The 13,462-nt window shown below is 35.9% G+C and overlaps 1 protein-coding gene across 1 annotated transcript; it reads right to left on the reverse strand.

Annotated features, from left to right (window-relative positions):
- Positions 1–8,898: 8,898 nt before the first annotated feature.
- On the reverse strand, positions 8,899–11,191 carry LOC122075725 (lichenase-like). The gene is made up of 2 exons (XM_042640869.1): positions 11,041–11,191; positions 8,899–10,097 (listed from the first exon to the last, which is right to left on the reverse strand). The coding sequence occupies exons 1-2, from the start codon at positions 11,138–11,140 to the stop codon at positions 9,064–9,066; spliced, it is 1,134 nt and encodes a 377-aa protein (XP_042496803.1). The 5' UTR covers positions 11,141–11,191; the 3' UTR covers positions 8,899–9,063.
- Between the last annotated feature and the right edge of the window lie 2,271 nt (positions 11,192–13,462).

Below are 13,462 nucleotides of genomic sequence, written 5' to 3' on the forward strand. Positions count from 1 at the left end.
TTCACCAAAAAATAAAAAAAAAGTTTATAACAAAAACGGAGAAAGGTTGAAGGTTCTTGTATGGTTGATAACCCAAACAAAATGGGTAGGTAGACACAAATATTTCACATGGAAAAGTTATGTGGCAACTCTTAGACCTTTGAATATTAAGGATATAATTTAAATAAGACATGCATGCATCAAATATCAGTCCCAAATTCAATTATTTCCTCTCCTCTCTAATGGCACACATTTTTGTACATTTTCAAATAATTTCTCGCACTAATCCCATGCATCCTCTTAGTTATTTTGTATTTTTTTCCTCATGCTTTCTTTGTCACGTGCCCAATTTTGACTGAATTGAAACCTAACATGTGAGCAAGAGATCTTGGAATCTATTCATTTGAATCCAAATGATCTGAAGCTATAGACATCCACACACTGTTCTTATCCTTATTTTGTTGTCTATTAATACTACCCTCACCCAAAAAAAAAAAAAAAAAAAATCATTCTTTCAATTGATTTATGTATGGAACTTTTATCTACAAAATGAAGATAGAATCTCTTCAACCACCATGAATTGAACATCTGATTGAATTACTATAATAATAAATATAATATATAAAAGGGTAAACTCCACGGGATTTGAATTGGTCAAAAAAATTTACCTATTCAATTAACCATTAATCCATTAAAGGAAGTTGATGAATATTATTAAGTACGTGACATTTTGTCCTCTTCCAAACGCCGGTTTGTTGACTCCGCTCACAAATTCGTTCCTTTTCACAAAGACTATAAAAGTCTAGTTAGTTGTCAATTTTTTTATCATTACCAAACCAAAAATTGTTGATATGTTATCTTTAGAGATTAAAAAACTGTTTCAACATTGCTTAGATCATAAAACATTAATGTCAACTCATCAAGCAACTTGTTTACTACTTGAACTTTAATAAAACCTTTAACGATATGATTAATATTAAGGGTGTCAATTTGGAATAAAAATGAATATCAAATTGATAGTAAACATATTAAATTAAATCGAGTAAGAATCGGTACGATTTTGGCATCAAGAAAATGAGTTTTATTTGGTATGGTATGATCACGACATTTTAGGCAGAACCGTTAGTACAAACTGAATCATACAAAATCTTAAGAAGAAAGAATGCTATCCCCTAGCATTTTTCTACGCCTAGACATGGCTGGTGTGAAAAGATCACACTACCCTACGCTGAAGATGCTTGTGTGCACCCTCCTATTGACCGTGAGTATTAGCATATCCATTATATTATATGACATGATTTATGAAACCTTATAAAAAGTCGTACCAAGACTGAATCGAATGAAACAAGGAACCGTTTATTATTCAAATCAAGTCTATATGGTTTCAGTTTTGGAAATGCATTTGAGTTCTCTATAAGTTACAAATTTGGTTTTTCCTTTCTATCTCCGGCATTGAACTGAAATCAAACCCAATATTCAAAATCATACTGATTGATACCCTTTTATTATTTAATATAGAGCAAAGGTTCTCCAAAAAAAAAAAAAAATTCTTTGGATTGCTTCAAATCTATTCGAGATGGGAGACTTGAGGAGACCATGCATAGTGTGGTCGCAAGACTAGTCCATGGGGATGCACGTGCTACTAATAGAAGAATGCACAAATAATCTTTTGCACTTATGGTATGACTAGGAAACTTGCTTTATTATTTTTTACATAAGAGATTTTTTTATTGACACCCTTTAAGGTGTTAAATTATTAGAATCTGTCACTAACTCATTTAAAGGCAATTACTATCACTTATTACACTCAACTTATATTTACTTAAGGGCAAGGGATTGATACCTATTCACGTAGTCTCTGCACCAGTGCGGAATCAATGAGAACGCCGGTAGAGGCATCAACATTGTTGGATTTATTTATTTCATAGAGGGCATAGTGGTAAATTCATGTTCTTTTGTGTCATTCTTTTCCCTAAACTCTCCTACCCCAAACTTCTTTTCTGATGCCCCAATGGTGCAAACTTCCACCTCTTTTTCTTCGTTGATAAACCAAAATTTCTAGATAACCCCTGGCCATCACCCCTTTCCGGCTGTGATACTCTTCCAACAGCCCACCACCCGTGCCCTCACCGCTACTCTGCCCTCTCCTCTTCCAATTGCTTCCTTCGGTTTCTTATGTGGTTCAGTGGCTGCACCATGTTCTACTCTTTCCAACTTCTTCCTTCGGTTTGAATTTGAAAGTCCCTGCCCCAACTCATTATACATCTAAGATTGAATACGGTATGAGAGGGTTATGGGTGTAAATCAGCCCAGAATCAGGTATTTGGTTTGATTTTGATTCAATTCTAACTGTCACAATCAGATGACTCAGATCCATTCAACTCCAAGGGCATTTAAAAGATGTACGGATAGTGAATTAGACAAGGCACTTCGGTCTTATATTGGGTTTATAATCTTAATCTCACTCTGGATCCCACACTTTTTCTTCTAATTAAAATTCTTTATTGAATTATTTGATTTCTCATCTCCTCATTGATGGAAAATTGTATTTTGACATTGCAGCGATCCTTCTCCCTTGTTCTTAATTTTACACAAAAAGAGAAATAGAAAAGGCCCCAAAATTAAAAAAAAGTATGTAGTATTCTAAGCAACTATAGGCAGCGATAAAGAAAAAGCCGCATTAATATAGTAACAAGAGGCCACATTATAAGATTACAAGTGACCTACTTTTGACTAATTAATTTGCAAATATCTTCTAGCATTAGGTAATCAAACATAAGTGCCAATTGACTAGCAAATTTTGGTTGAGAATATCATAATCAAGTTGGACTAGTTCTCCACCTGATATGATCTCAAATGTTATTTAAGATCTGACCAATGTAAACACCCAAACCCAGGGGAGGAAAAAAAACCACAAGAAGGAAAGTGGTTTTTTTTGGTTTGGGGGGGGGGGGGGGGGGGGGATGGGAGGGCAAAGGCTGTAGGCATATGACTTAGATTAGGGGTGTCAACGGTCGGGATGGGCTGGTTTTGGTTGGGCCAAGTTAGGCTTGGCCAAATTTTAGGGCTGCACCATAAACGCTCATTTAGTTAAACGGGCTTAGTTAGGGTGGACGTAGTAAGATTTATATCAAGCTGGTTGGTCTTAGACTCGGGCTGTCATAAACGGGCCTTAATTGGGTTATGGATCTATTTATATTTAAACAAATTCTAGATGGACCTTCTTAACTTGTATGCAATAGTCAAAGTACTCAAGTTGAAAAACTTATTCCATTAAAAGCATAATTCTACCTCAAGCATATACTGCAAACCCATCATTTTTGTTCTAGTGGATTTCTTCGTTCTTCTCCATTTCTGTTACTTGAGAATCAATCTATTCTAGCTTTCAAATAAGAAGTGCTTCTGATGCTGTGTTACATGTCCTTGCTGCTTTGTAAGGCCATCCTGCGGTGAAACATCCACATATGATTTTCTACATTGGAATGCTATAATTTTTTCAGTTCTTTGTGCGTGCGTGCATAGTTTATTGTAATTTTGATTACAATTTCAATTGATTGTCTAGTGTCAAGTTCTAGGATCCATGTAAAAGGGTTTGGCCGAAAGTTTTATAATTTATCAGTAAATGTTCATAGATAGGTGTTTTAAAACGCTAAATCATAGGAAATGTGAGTTTCTTTGAACTAGGATTAGATGGAGGAACTTAAAGGAGGAACCCTGAAGGCATTTACTAAAAAATTAGTAAAACAGTGATGGTGAGTCTAGGGGGGACTTTGACAGAGACACTAATAAGATGTGGAATGAGATGACTATTTCTATTAGGGAAATTTACGGTGCCACCCCCTAGAGAATGTCACTATTATAAGAACATCCCCTCTGTTTCATCAAATTAGACTCAGATCCCCTGCTGTCAGTAACTCGTTATACCCTATTCATCAAAACTCATGTTTTAACCCAATTCCTCATCACCCTCAGCATTGTGAAAATAAAACAGTCGATTGCCTAGTTCAAACATGGGTTGGAATTTACTTTAAGCGTCATAACTTGAAATCCACAGCTGGCGTTTGGGAAAACTTGGTAACAGCCTCAAAACACAAAACACTTGAATAATATATAACTACATTAGTAACAAAAGATCAAACAATACGGAGAACAGCGATTGATCAGAATCCATGATGAACAAAGCAAGAGTCAAGACCAATCCCTACAACAAATAGTAATAACAAGCAAAAAAACTTAAGAGGCCAAAATCTTTCAATGATAATTTAAAAAAATTATTATTGTACAATGACACCATTAATGGATCATTAACCAAAATGTTGAATTTCTAATACAAGCACAGGAAGGTAGGGTTGCAGTCATGGACCTGTATATTCCATTTTGTGTTTTCTACTGGTTTCCTCCCTCCCTGGTTCCCTCCCTGGCTCCCTCCCTTTTTATTTTGCTTTCGTCTTCCCTCAGTTGCAGAGTAGCAGCTCCCAACCTCCCAAAGTTTCATTAAAACTTTCATCATATCATCTTGTCGCCATTCATCACCGATGCCGTTGCCTCCATGATCTCTGGTGCTCTGAAAGATCGTCGGTAATCCAAATCGATAGATTTGAGAGAAAGGTATAGTAACTTATTACATGTGTATTTTAGGTACTTCATATTTAGTAAGGGTATTTTGGTATTTGAAATAAAATATAGTAGCTGACATCAGCATATGAGGTATATTTCTTAACAGTGACTGACGGTAGGGGGTCTGGGTCTAATTTGGTGAAACAAAAGGGGTGTTATTATAATAGTGGTATTCTCTAGGGGGTGGCATTGTAAATTTCCCTTTATATTAAGAATGTAGCTAAAGAAGTTCTTAATGTATCTATAGGAAAATGACATTCCTCTATGGTAACTTGGTGATGGGATGATGAATTTCAAGCATCCAATTAAGGCTAAGATATCTAACTTAAAACTTGGTATAGAACTATGGATGATAAGAATTAAAAAAGGTATAAATTTGCTAGAAATGAAGCTAAAAAGATAGTAGGGAAATCAATGACTAAGAAATATTAGGATCTCTAAAACAATTTGAGCTCAAAAGAAGGGTAAAAAAGATATCTATAGACTAGCTAAAATGAGAAAAAGGAAGATTAGAGATTTCAACAATATTATATGCATTAGAAATGAAGATGATAAAGTATTATGGGAAAAAGAACCTTGCTAGTCTGGCATAGGAAACAACTAGACACAACTGGATGTGAAAAGATCCAGTTGCCCCCGCCACAACTGGATATTCCACGCTCAACTGTGTCTGGGCGTTCCTACGCCGGACTGGCAAATTTCCCCTCCCCAAGTATTATTAGCTGATGAAGATATTAAAAAGATGGAAAAACTATATTTACAACTTACTAAATGAAAACAATACAAGTATTAACGTTTTAAAAGGTTGTCATAACCATAAAAAAACCACAAATCTTAGATATATACAAAAAATTAGGGAGTTTAAAGTAAATGATGAAGCTTTAAAGAAGATGAAAATAGGTAAAACAATGGGTCTAGATGGTATTCTAGCAAAGGTGTGGAAGAGCTTAAGCATATGTGGAATAGATTGGTTTACTAAGTTGTTTATTATGGTTATGACTACAAGAAAAATCCTAAGTGAATGGAGGAGAAACATTGTGGTTCCTATTTATAAAAAGAAATGTGATATTCAAAGGTGTAATAACTATAGAGGAATAAAACTTATAAGCCATACTATGAAATTTTGGGAGGGAGTTATTGAAACCTGCTTAAGACAAGACTAATATTTCAGTAACCAGCATGTGTGACTGCTTGTTTATAATTTCCATTTGTTTCTAGCATAGGTTTTCATTAATTTCTAAGAAAGTGGCCAATAGATAAATTGTTGGAAATGATCTAAATCATGTTGGAACGAATTTTCCTCAAGATACGGAGATACCTTCATTGACGACCATCATTGGCCTTGGATGAGTGTCATTGACAGTGAAGAGGATTTTTTTTTTTGGGGGTAAAGAACACTGAAGAGGATTTTAGACCTTCAACAAATAGGAGGACAAATAATATATTAAAGGGTTTTTGGTCCAAAAAAAAATTAACTGTTCAATTAACCATTAATCCATTAATGGAAGTTGATGAATATTATTTAGTACATGACATTTTGTCCTCTTCCAACGCCGGTCTGTTGACTCCGCTCATGTCCTCTTTGTCTGGTTGGTTTTCAATTTGTGTAAAACATCCTTTGCAGTGAGTGCGACATTTGTTTATCCTTACCGAACCAAAGATTGTTGATATATTATCTTTAGTGATTAAAAAACTGTTTCAACATTATTTAGATCATAAAACATTATTATCAACTCTTCAAGCAAATTGTTTACCACTTGAACTTTAATAAAGCTTAAGGATATGATTATATTAAGAACGTCAATTTGGAATAAAAATTGAATATCAAACTGATACAAATCAAATCGAATAAAAATCGGTATGGTTTTGATATGAAGAAAATGAATTTTATTTGGTATGGTATGATCTCAGTATATTAGGCAAAACCTTTCGTACAAACTGAACGGTACCAAATTGTAATTTTTTTATTCGAATATATATAATATTAGGAAGAAAGAAATGCTACCCCTTAGCATGTGTTTATGCCTAGACATAGTTGATGAGAAAAGACCACATTACCTTGTGCTTGAGATGCTCGTGCACACTCTCCCAATGACCGCACCTACCGAAGTATCCATTGTATTATATTTTTTTTTGTTGGGTAAGAAAATGAGGAACTGTTTGTGAATCAAATCAAGTCTATATGGTTTCCGTTTTGAAAATGCATTTGAGTGTCCTGTATGTTACAAATTTAGTTTTTTTCCTTTCTATCTCCTGTATTGAACTGAAACTGTACCAAATTCCCAAAAATCATACCGATTGACACCCTTTATTATTTAATATATGGTAAAAGTTCTCAAAAAAAAAAAAAAAAAAAAAAAAAAGGTAAAATTTCTTTGGACTGCCTCAAATGTATTCTAGATGGCAGACTTGAGGAGACCATACATAGTGTGGTCGCAAGAGTAGTCCATGGGAATGCACGTGCTACTAGTCGAAGAATGCATAAATGATTTTTTGCATGTATGGTATGACTAGGAAGCTTGCCTTATTGTTTTCTTATGTAAAGGATTTTTTTATTGATACCCCTAAAGGTGTGTTAAACTATCTCAATCTTTTACTAATTTATTTAAAGGCAATTGCTAATACTCTCGTATACTTAACTTATATTTACTTAAGGGCAAGAGATCGGTACTCGGTCACGTAGCCTTTGCACTAGAGCGGGGTCAATGAGAACGCGTGCAGAGGCATCAACATTAATGGATTTATTTATTTCATAGAGGGCAGTGTGGTAAATTTATATGCTTTTGTATCTAGGCGAAGGGGCCATGCACACGACTGGTCACTATATTTCTTGATTTCAATAAATCAATGGGCTTATCGATGTTCTACTCTTTCCAACTGCTTCCTCCGGTTTGAATTTGAAGATCCCTGCCCATTTCATTACACATTTGAGATTGAATATGGCTTGAGAGGGTTGAGGGTGTAAATCAGCCCAGAACCAGGTATTTGATTCGATTCTAGCTGTCACAATCAGATGACTCAGATCCATTCAGCTCCAACGGCATTTAGATGAGGTACTGGTGGACAAGTCGCTTTGGCTTTATAATCTTACATCCCACTCGTGGATCCCACACTTTTTCTTCTTATTAAAACCTTTATTGGATTATTGGACTTATCATCTTTTCATTAATGAGAAGTGCCAATCAACTAACAAATTTTTGTTGAAAAGATTATAATCAAAGATTAGAGTAGTTCTCCCACCTATATGGTCTCACTTGTTATTTGAGATTTGAGCAATGTAAACACCCAAATCCATAGGGAAAAAAGAAAAAAAAACACACACACACAAGAAAGAAAGGGGGAGGGGGAAAGTGGTGGGAGTGGAAGTGGTGGTGGTGGGAGGGCAAAGGCTGTAGGCATATGACTTAGATTAGGGGTGTCAATAGTCGGGACATGCTAGTCTTGGTTGGCCCTAGTCAGGCTCAGCCAAATTTTAATAGTTGCATCGTAAACGCCCGTTTAGCTAAACAGACTTAGCTAGAGTGGACATGGTACGATTCATACTCGGGTCGGTCGATCTCGGGCTATAATCGGGCTACCATAAATGGGCCTTAACTGGGCCTTAACCGTGCTACAAACCTATTTATCTCTAAATGGACATTAAACGGGCCTTCTCAACTTGTATGCATTAATAGCCGAAGTACTTAAGTTGACAAACTTATTCCATTAAAAGCATAGTTCTACCTCAAGCATATCCTGCAAACCCATCATTAATTCATCACCACAATTACATAAATTTCATTTTTACATTTTAATTTTCTATTGTTAAAGACACTTGGACTTTTGCTTTACTCTTCAATTTTATTGGTGGCAAAATGAAAATTTCAAGTGGTATTAAAGGGGTCAGGCTAGGTCGAGCTTAAAGGAATCGGTTCAGGTTGGGCTCATAAATGTGTCAGACTCGTCGGGCTAGGTGGTTGCACCGTGTACTACTTGTTTATTAATCAGGATAGTCTAGATTATGCCATAAATATATTGGACTCGGTCAAACCTACCAGTGCAGGCTTGGAATTGACACCCCTTAGAGCTTAGTCCCGGTTCGCTTGATGATGGCGAACTACTCTATTCGGAAGCGGGGGACTGAGGTCGACTCCGATCAAGAGAAAAGCCTGTGTGACCATTGACTGTGAAAGAGGCAAAGAGTTTTTTGCGTGGAAATGAAGATTTTGAAAGGAAGGGACCCCGTGTGAGGAGAAAGCCCATAGAAAGATAGGAGAGAAGGAGAAGCATTGAAGCGTGGCCCCAAGCCCTATTTTCCAGCAATGACCGGTCAAGGTATACTAAAACATTTATTGATCCCAAGACAGAGAAATACAGCTTTATAAAGAGATTACATGAACTTTATTAACTGAAGTAGCCCATAGAAAACATAATTAGTACCATACATATCAACCCTAAACAAAGGCTTAACCTTCTCAAATTAACTAATTATACCACCTGGGGAAAACCAGCTTTCAGATAAAATCCAGCAACCCCTTTACGTATCGAACACATCACTGTGTGACACCCAAAATTAATTGGGTATTTGGGCTGTTTGTTTGGAAAGAAAACTCCCCAGTGTTTCTCCAACTCTGGTTCCTTACGGTTCTCATCAAACAAGGAAAATATGTAAGTCTCAATAGGCCTTCCAGACCTCTTTGGTGTCCCACCCTTCACATGTTGAATCAAATTCAAGTTGTAAGTCTTTGCATTCTCCACCGAAGTTGCAGCACCACCAGCAGATGGCCAACCACTCTCTGATATAACTATCTCCAAAGAAGAACCACCAGCCCTCTCAAGAGCTGAATAGAGAGCATCAACTAGGGCATCAAAAAGGTTACGATATCCAAACTGACCATCTTGTACCACAACAGATGGAGCAGTAAACAAGGCATATGACAGACTAATATCGCGAGGATTGCCAATGTAACTGAAGTAAGGATACACATTCGCAAGAAGTGGAGATTGATGGTTTACTAGGAAACCAATGATAGGATTTAAGAATGATCCTATATCAGCTCTGAATGCACCTTGGGATGGAGGGTATGAGTTCCCTAGTATTGTTGTGTCAACTGCTGTAGACACCTTAATTTGGTTTTGTAATCCAGCTGATGCAATTGCATTGTAAATGTTTCTCATGGCAGGAAGAAGAGAAGAGGAATATTGAGCTGTGTTGCCATTAATGGGGCTTACTTCATTCCCAACTGCAATATATTTGAATCTAACACTAGGCCAGTAGGCTTTTATGTTATTTTGGACCCATGTAGTTGCAGCAGAAGGGTTGGATGCTATTCTTTGAAGATCTGTGTTTGGAAGACCTAACATAACTTCAATGTTGGAGTCTCTAAGTGCTTGGAGAGCTGCTGGAGTTGGATCATAAAGTCTCATCCTTTTAATGTTATTTGACTTGCATAGATTCACAACTGCTTGTGGCGATGGTAAGTTGTCCCCTTGCATTCCATAGCAAACACCTGTTTGTGCATCTGCAATAGCCAGAAAAGAAAAAATTAGTTGATTTAAGGCAAAACTAGGTTTCAACAAAAACGGAGAGAGGAGATGTGTAGTTACACTTCTGCCCCGACCCCATCCAATGATTGTAAAGTTCAATCGTATACATACATGACCATGTATAAAAACTGGAATCTTAATTTAATAAAGCTCTATAAGATTGCCTCAGGGTCATAGACTTCCAGGGTTAAAAGTAATGGTTTATGGAGAAATCTTTAAAGAGTTAGCTTTTGATTTTTTCAATGTGAAGAAAAAATAAAAAATAAATAAAAAGGTCCTAGTTTTCTTATTACCCAAACATTAATGAATCTTTAATGGACACCTATTTTTGTCATGTCATATATTATTTCAATTTGAAATTCTGTAGATAGGTAGATCCCAAGTTCCCTATAGATCAATCTGAGAGTTTTTCAAGTGGTGAAACAAGGACTCGAAAAACCTAGGACTTTCAAAAGGGTGACACCAGATTACAATGGAGGGTGCATAGATAAGTGACAATGATTAAAATCCCTTTTGGGGATGTCCTCAGCGCTGAGGAACATGTACTAGGATGTATGTGTGACCCGTTCAAATCATGAGCTGGAACAAAGCAAAGGAGACGATTTTTTCAGGATCATTGAATAAGATAGAATCGAAAAGCCCTATTCAATATCCTTAAATGAAAGTCAAAGACAAAACATCTATCATATACCTCTATTCTGTATGAATTTTATGGTTTCCATTTATGCAAATCCAATCACCTCAATTTGAGATGATTTAGAACTAAAATTTAACACATAATCTATTAAGCTAATGGTTAAACTTATCACTTCACTCTTTCACATGGCAAAACTAAGTGTAGTAATTTATGAGATTCTTTCCAAAATAGAAGACTGGGAAAATTTTTTGAAAGAAAAAAGATAGAGAGAGAGAGGTAACCTGCAATGTGTAGGCCAGCAGTCAGCAGTGCAAGAAGAAATAGAATTGTTACTGCAGCAGCAGGAGTGCTGTTGTTCCTGGTTGCATAGCAAGCAGCCATCAGGAAGAAGAAGAAGAATGAGTTGGTCCAAAATGAAGAGAAGCTTGGAGTTATTGCATTTATTATCGTAACCCCTCAAGTCCTTTATATTGATGAAGAAAATGATAAGATCCTAATAATTTAGTTACCAGACTGGAAAAAAATATTGCACATCAAAGCCATCATCTTTGAATTATTAAAGAGAATTGTCAAGGTCTGACTTTCTCTAGCTACAGGTGTTGCATTGCATGTGGTTCATAAATGATCACCTATCCTGTATGACATGTGTCTTTTTTAATTAGCCAAATCTCAAACCAGAACCAGCCAACATCTGGCCCAATTTTAATGACTATGGTCTATATATATATATATATATATATATACTTGTGTTAAAGGGGTTGGCCAGGCCATAATTTGGAAAGTCCAATTGTCTACCTCATAATAAGATGGCCAATGCCGCCAGTTAGGCAAACTGCAACTCAGTCTAAAGGGTCTATTCATAAGGTCAGTAAAGCATAAAGTTTTCCAATTGAAGATAACGTACTTTAAGGATAAAGCAGATTCGAATGCATCTAGTGATTCGTGATGGTCTAGCTTTCCGCCATGAAAAAAGGGCAAGAAAAGGTTTTTCTTCTTTGCTGATGATCTTGTGGCCTTCGCGAAGGTAAAGGGCTCATCTCTCATGTCAGCCTTTCACTTTTTTATGTTTTTGAAGATAATGTCAAGAAGAGAAACAGATATACCTACAAAGAGGAGGGCAGCCCTCTAAACAAGTCAAGGGCAAACCCTATAACCTCTTGGATGACTCCTAAACCAATACAGAAGACAACAACAGACAAAGATTAAATAGAGGCAGATCATAGATCATGGATATTAGTCTTAGACAATAACCACCAAATCTTAGTGGTCTGTCTCACTTTAGTTTTCAAAATCACATCTTAGTAGATGAACTTTTAATCAAATGCTCTAGAACTTGAAGTTATTCAGGGCTGTTGGATTCCCTAATATTTCAATTATTGAAAATTTTAAAATTAAATATTTAAAATATTATTTTATTTTATAAAAACTGTGTTAGAGTGGTGTATTTTCTTTATAGACATTTAAGTGGAAAACTATTGAGAGACTTATTTGAATGATCAACAAACATATATATTTTGTTGAAAAAGATATAGTTTTTTAACATGTTTTTTTTTAGACAATTCTTAGTGGTATCTTTTCTTCTTCTTTATATAGGGTGAGGGTCACTATGTTAGTTATTTTTAGTCATGTGTTATATGTAGTTAGCGGGGGTTAGTGTTGTGAATCATGGGTTACTGTTTCCATGATCATGTGATGGTGAATTGTAAGAATCGAATCGTGAGTTATTTAAATTTTAAATTCCTACTGTAATGAGAAGTAGTATGTTGATTTCCCTATTATTTCTCTTTTGCTGATGAGGTTAGTGTTGGATTTATAGACTTAATTAATTCTTCGGATTGATTAAATGAGTGAGAGTCGAAATGCATCAATCGGTTCGGTCCACTCTCGAGTTTAGAGATATGCTAACTTAATCCATTATGGTTTAGGGTGTTGGGTGCGGGACAATATTATAAATACTAGGTTTTGAGTCTCTACAACCATTATTCTCTCTTCTCCACTTTACCATTAAAGTAAGAGAACCAAAGAGGTCTAAGGGGCTATAAAAAATCTATAACCAAAAATACAAATCATCCATCTATGTTATGAGACAAACATTCATGTTTTAATTTGATATCATGTTCTAATTGTCTATATGCGAACCAATTAGAGTCTCATGTGAAATCCTAAAAAGATCTAACAATTAGACCATCTCCTAATATCATATCATGTATACTTTGGATCCATTTCATAATATCATATCATGTGTAATTTGGATCCATTTGGAACACCAACAAAGAATGTTCATTGGAACAATGGATGAGAGAGAGAGAGAGAGAGAGAGAGAGAGAGAGAGAGAGAGAGTACAACCCAACTAGGGAATTCTTTGGAAGAGTTCAAACCTGATGATCTACTAGTCCGACATGGTTTGAGGTATCAGTATCAATTTTACATGTTGTCGATTCCGATAAGGGTAATTTACAGCGCCACCCCCTGGAGAATGCCAGTATTATAGGAACACCCCCTCTCTTTCACCAAATTAGACTCAGACCCCCTACCGTCAGTCTCAGTTAAGGAATATACCTTTTATGCTGATGTCAGCTATTATATTTTATTTGAAATACGAAAATGCCCTTACTAAATGTGAAGTCCCTAAAATGCCCATGTAATGAGTCTCATCCTCAAATCAATAGTTCCTATACCGTTCTCCCAAATCAAGCACCAGCG

Source organism: Macadamia integrifolia, chromosome 1 (genome assembly GCF_013358625.1).
Source record: "Macadamia integrifolia cultivar HAES 741 chromosome 1, SCU_Mint_v3, whole genome shotgun sequence".
Lineage (NCBI taxonomy): Eukaryota > Viridiplantae > Streptophyta > Magnoliopsida > Proteales > Proteaceae > Macadamia > Macadamia integrifolia.

Coding starts and splice junctions, on each gene's coding strand:
- LOC122075725 (XM_042640869.1), bottom strand. CDS start 11,140: ATGGCTGCTTGCTATGCAACCAGGAACAACAGCACTCCTGCTGCTGCA. Junction 10,098..11,040: donor TGCTGGCCTACACATTGCAG/GTTACCTCTCTC, acceptor TGGCTATTGCAG/ATGCACAAACAGGTGTTTGC.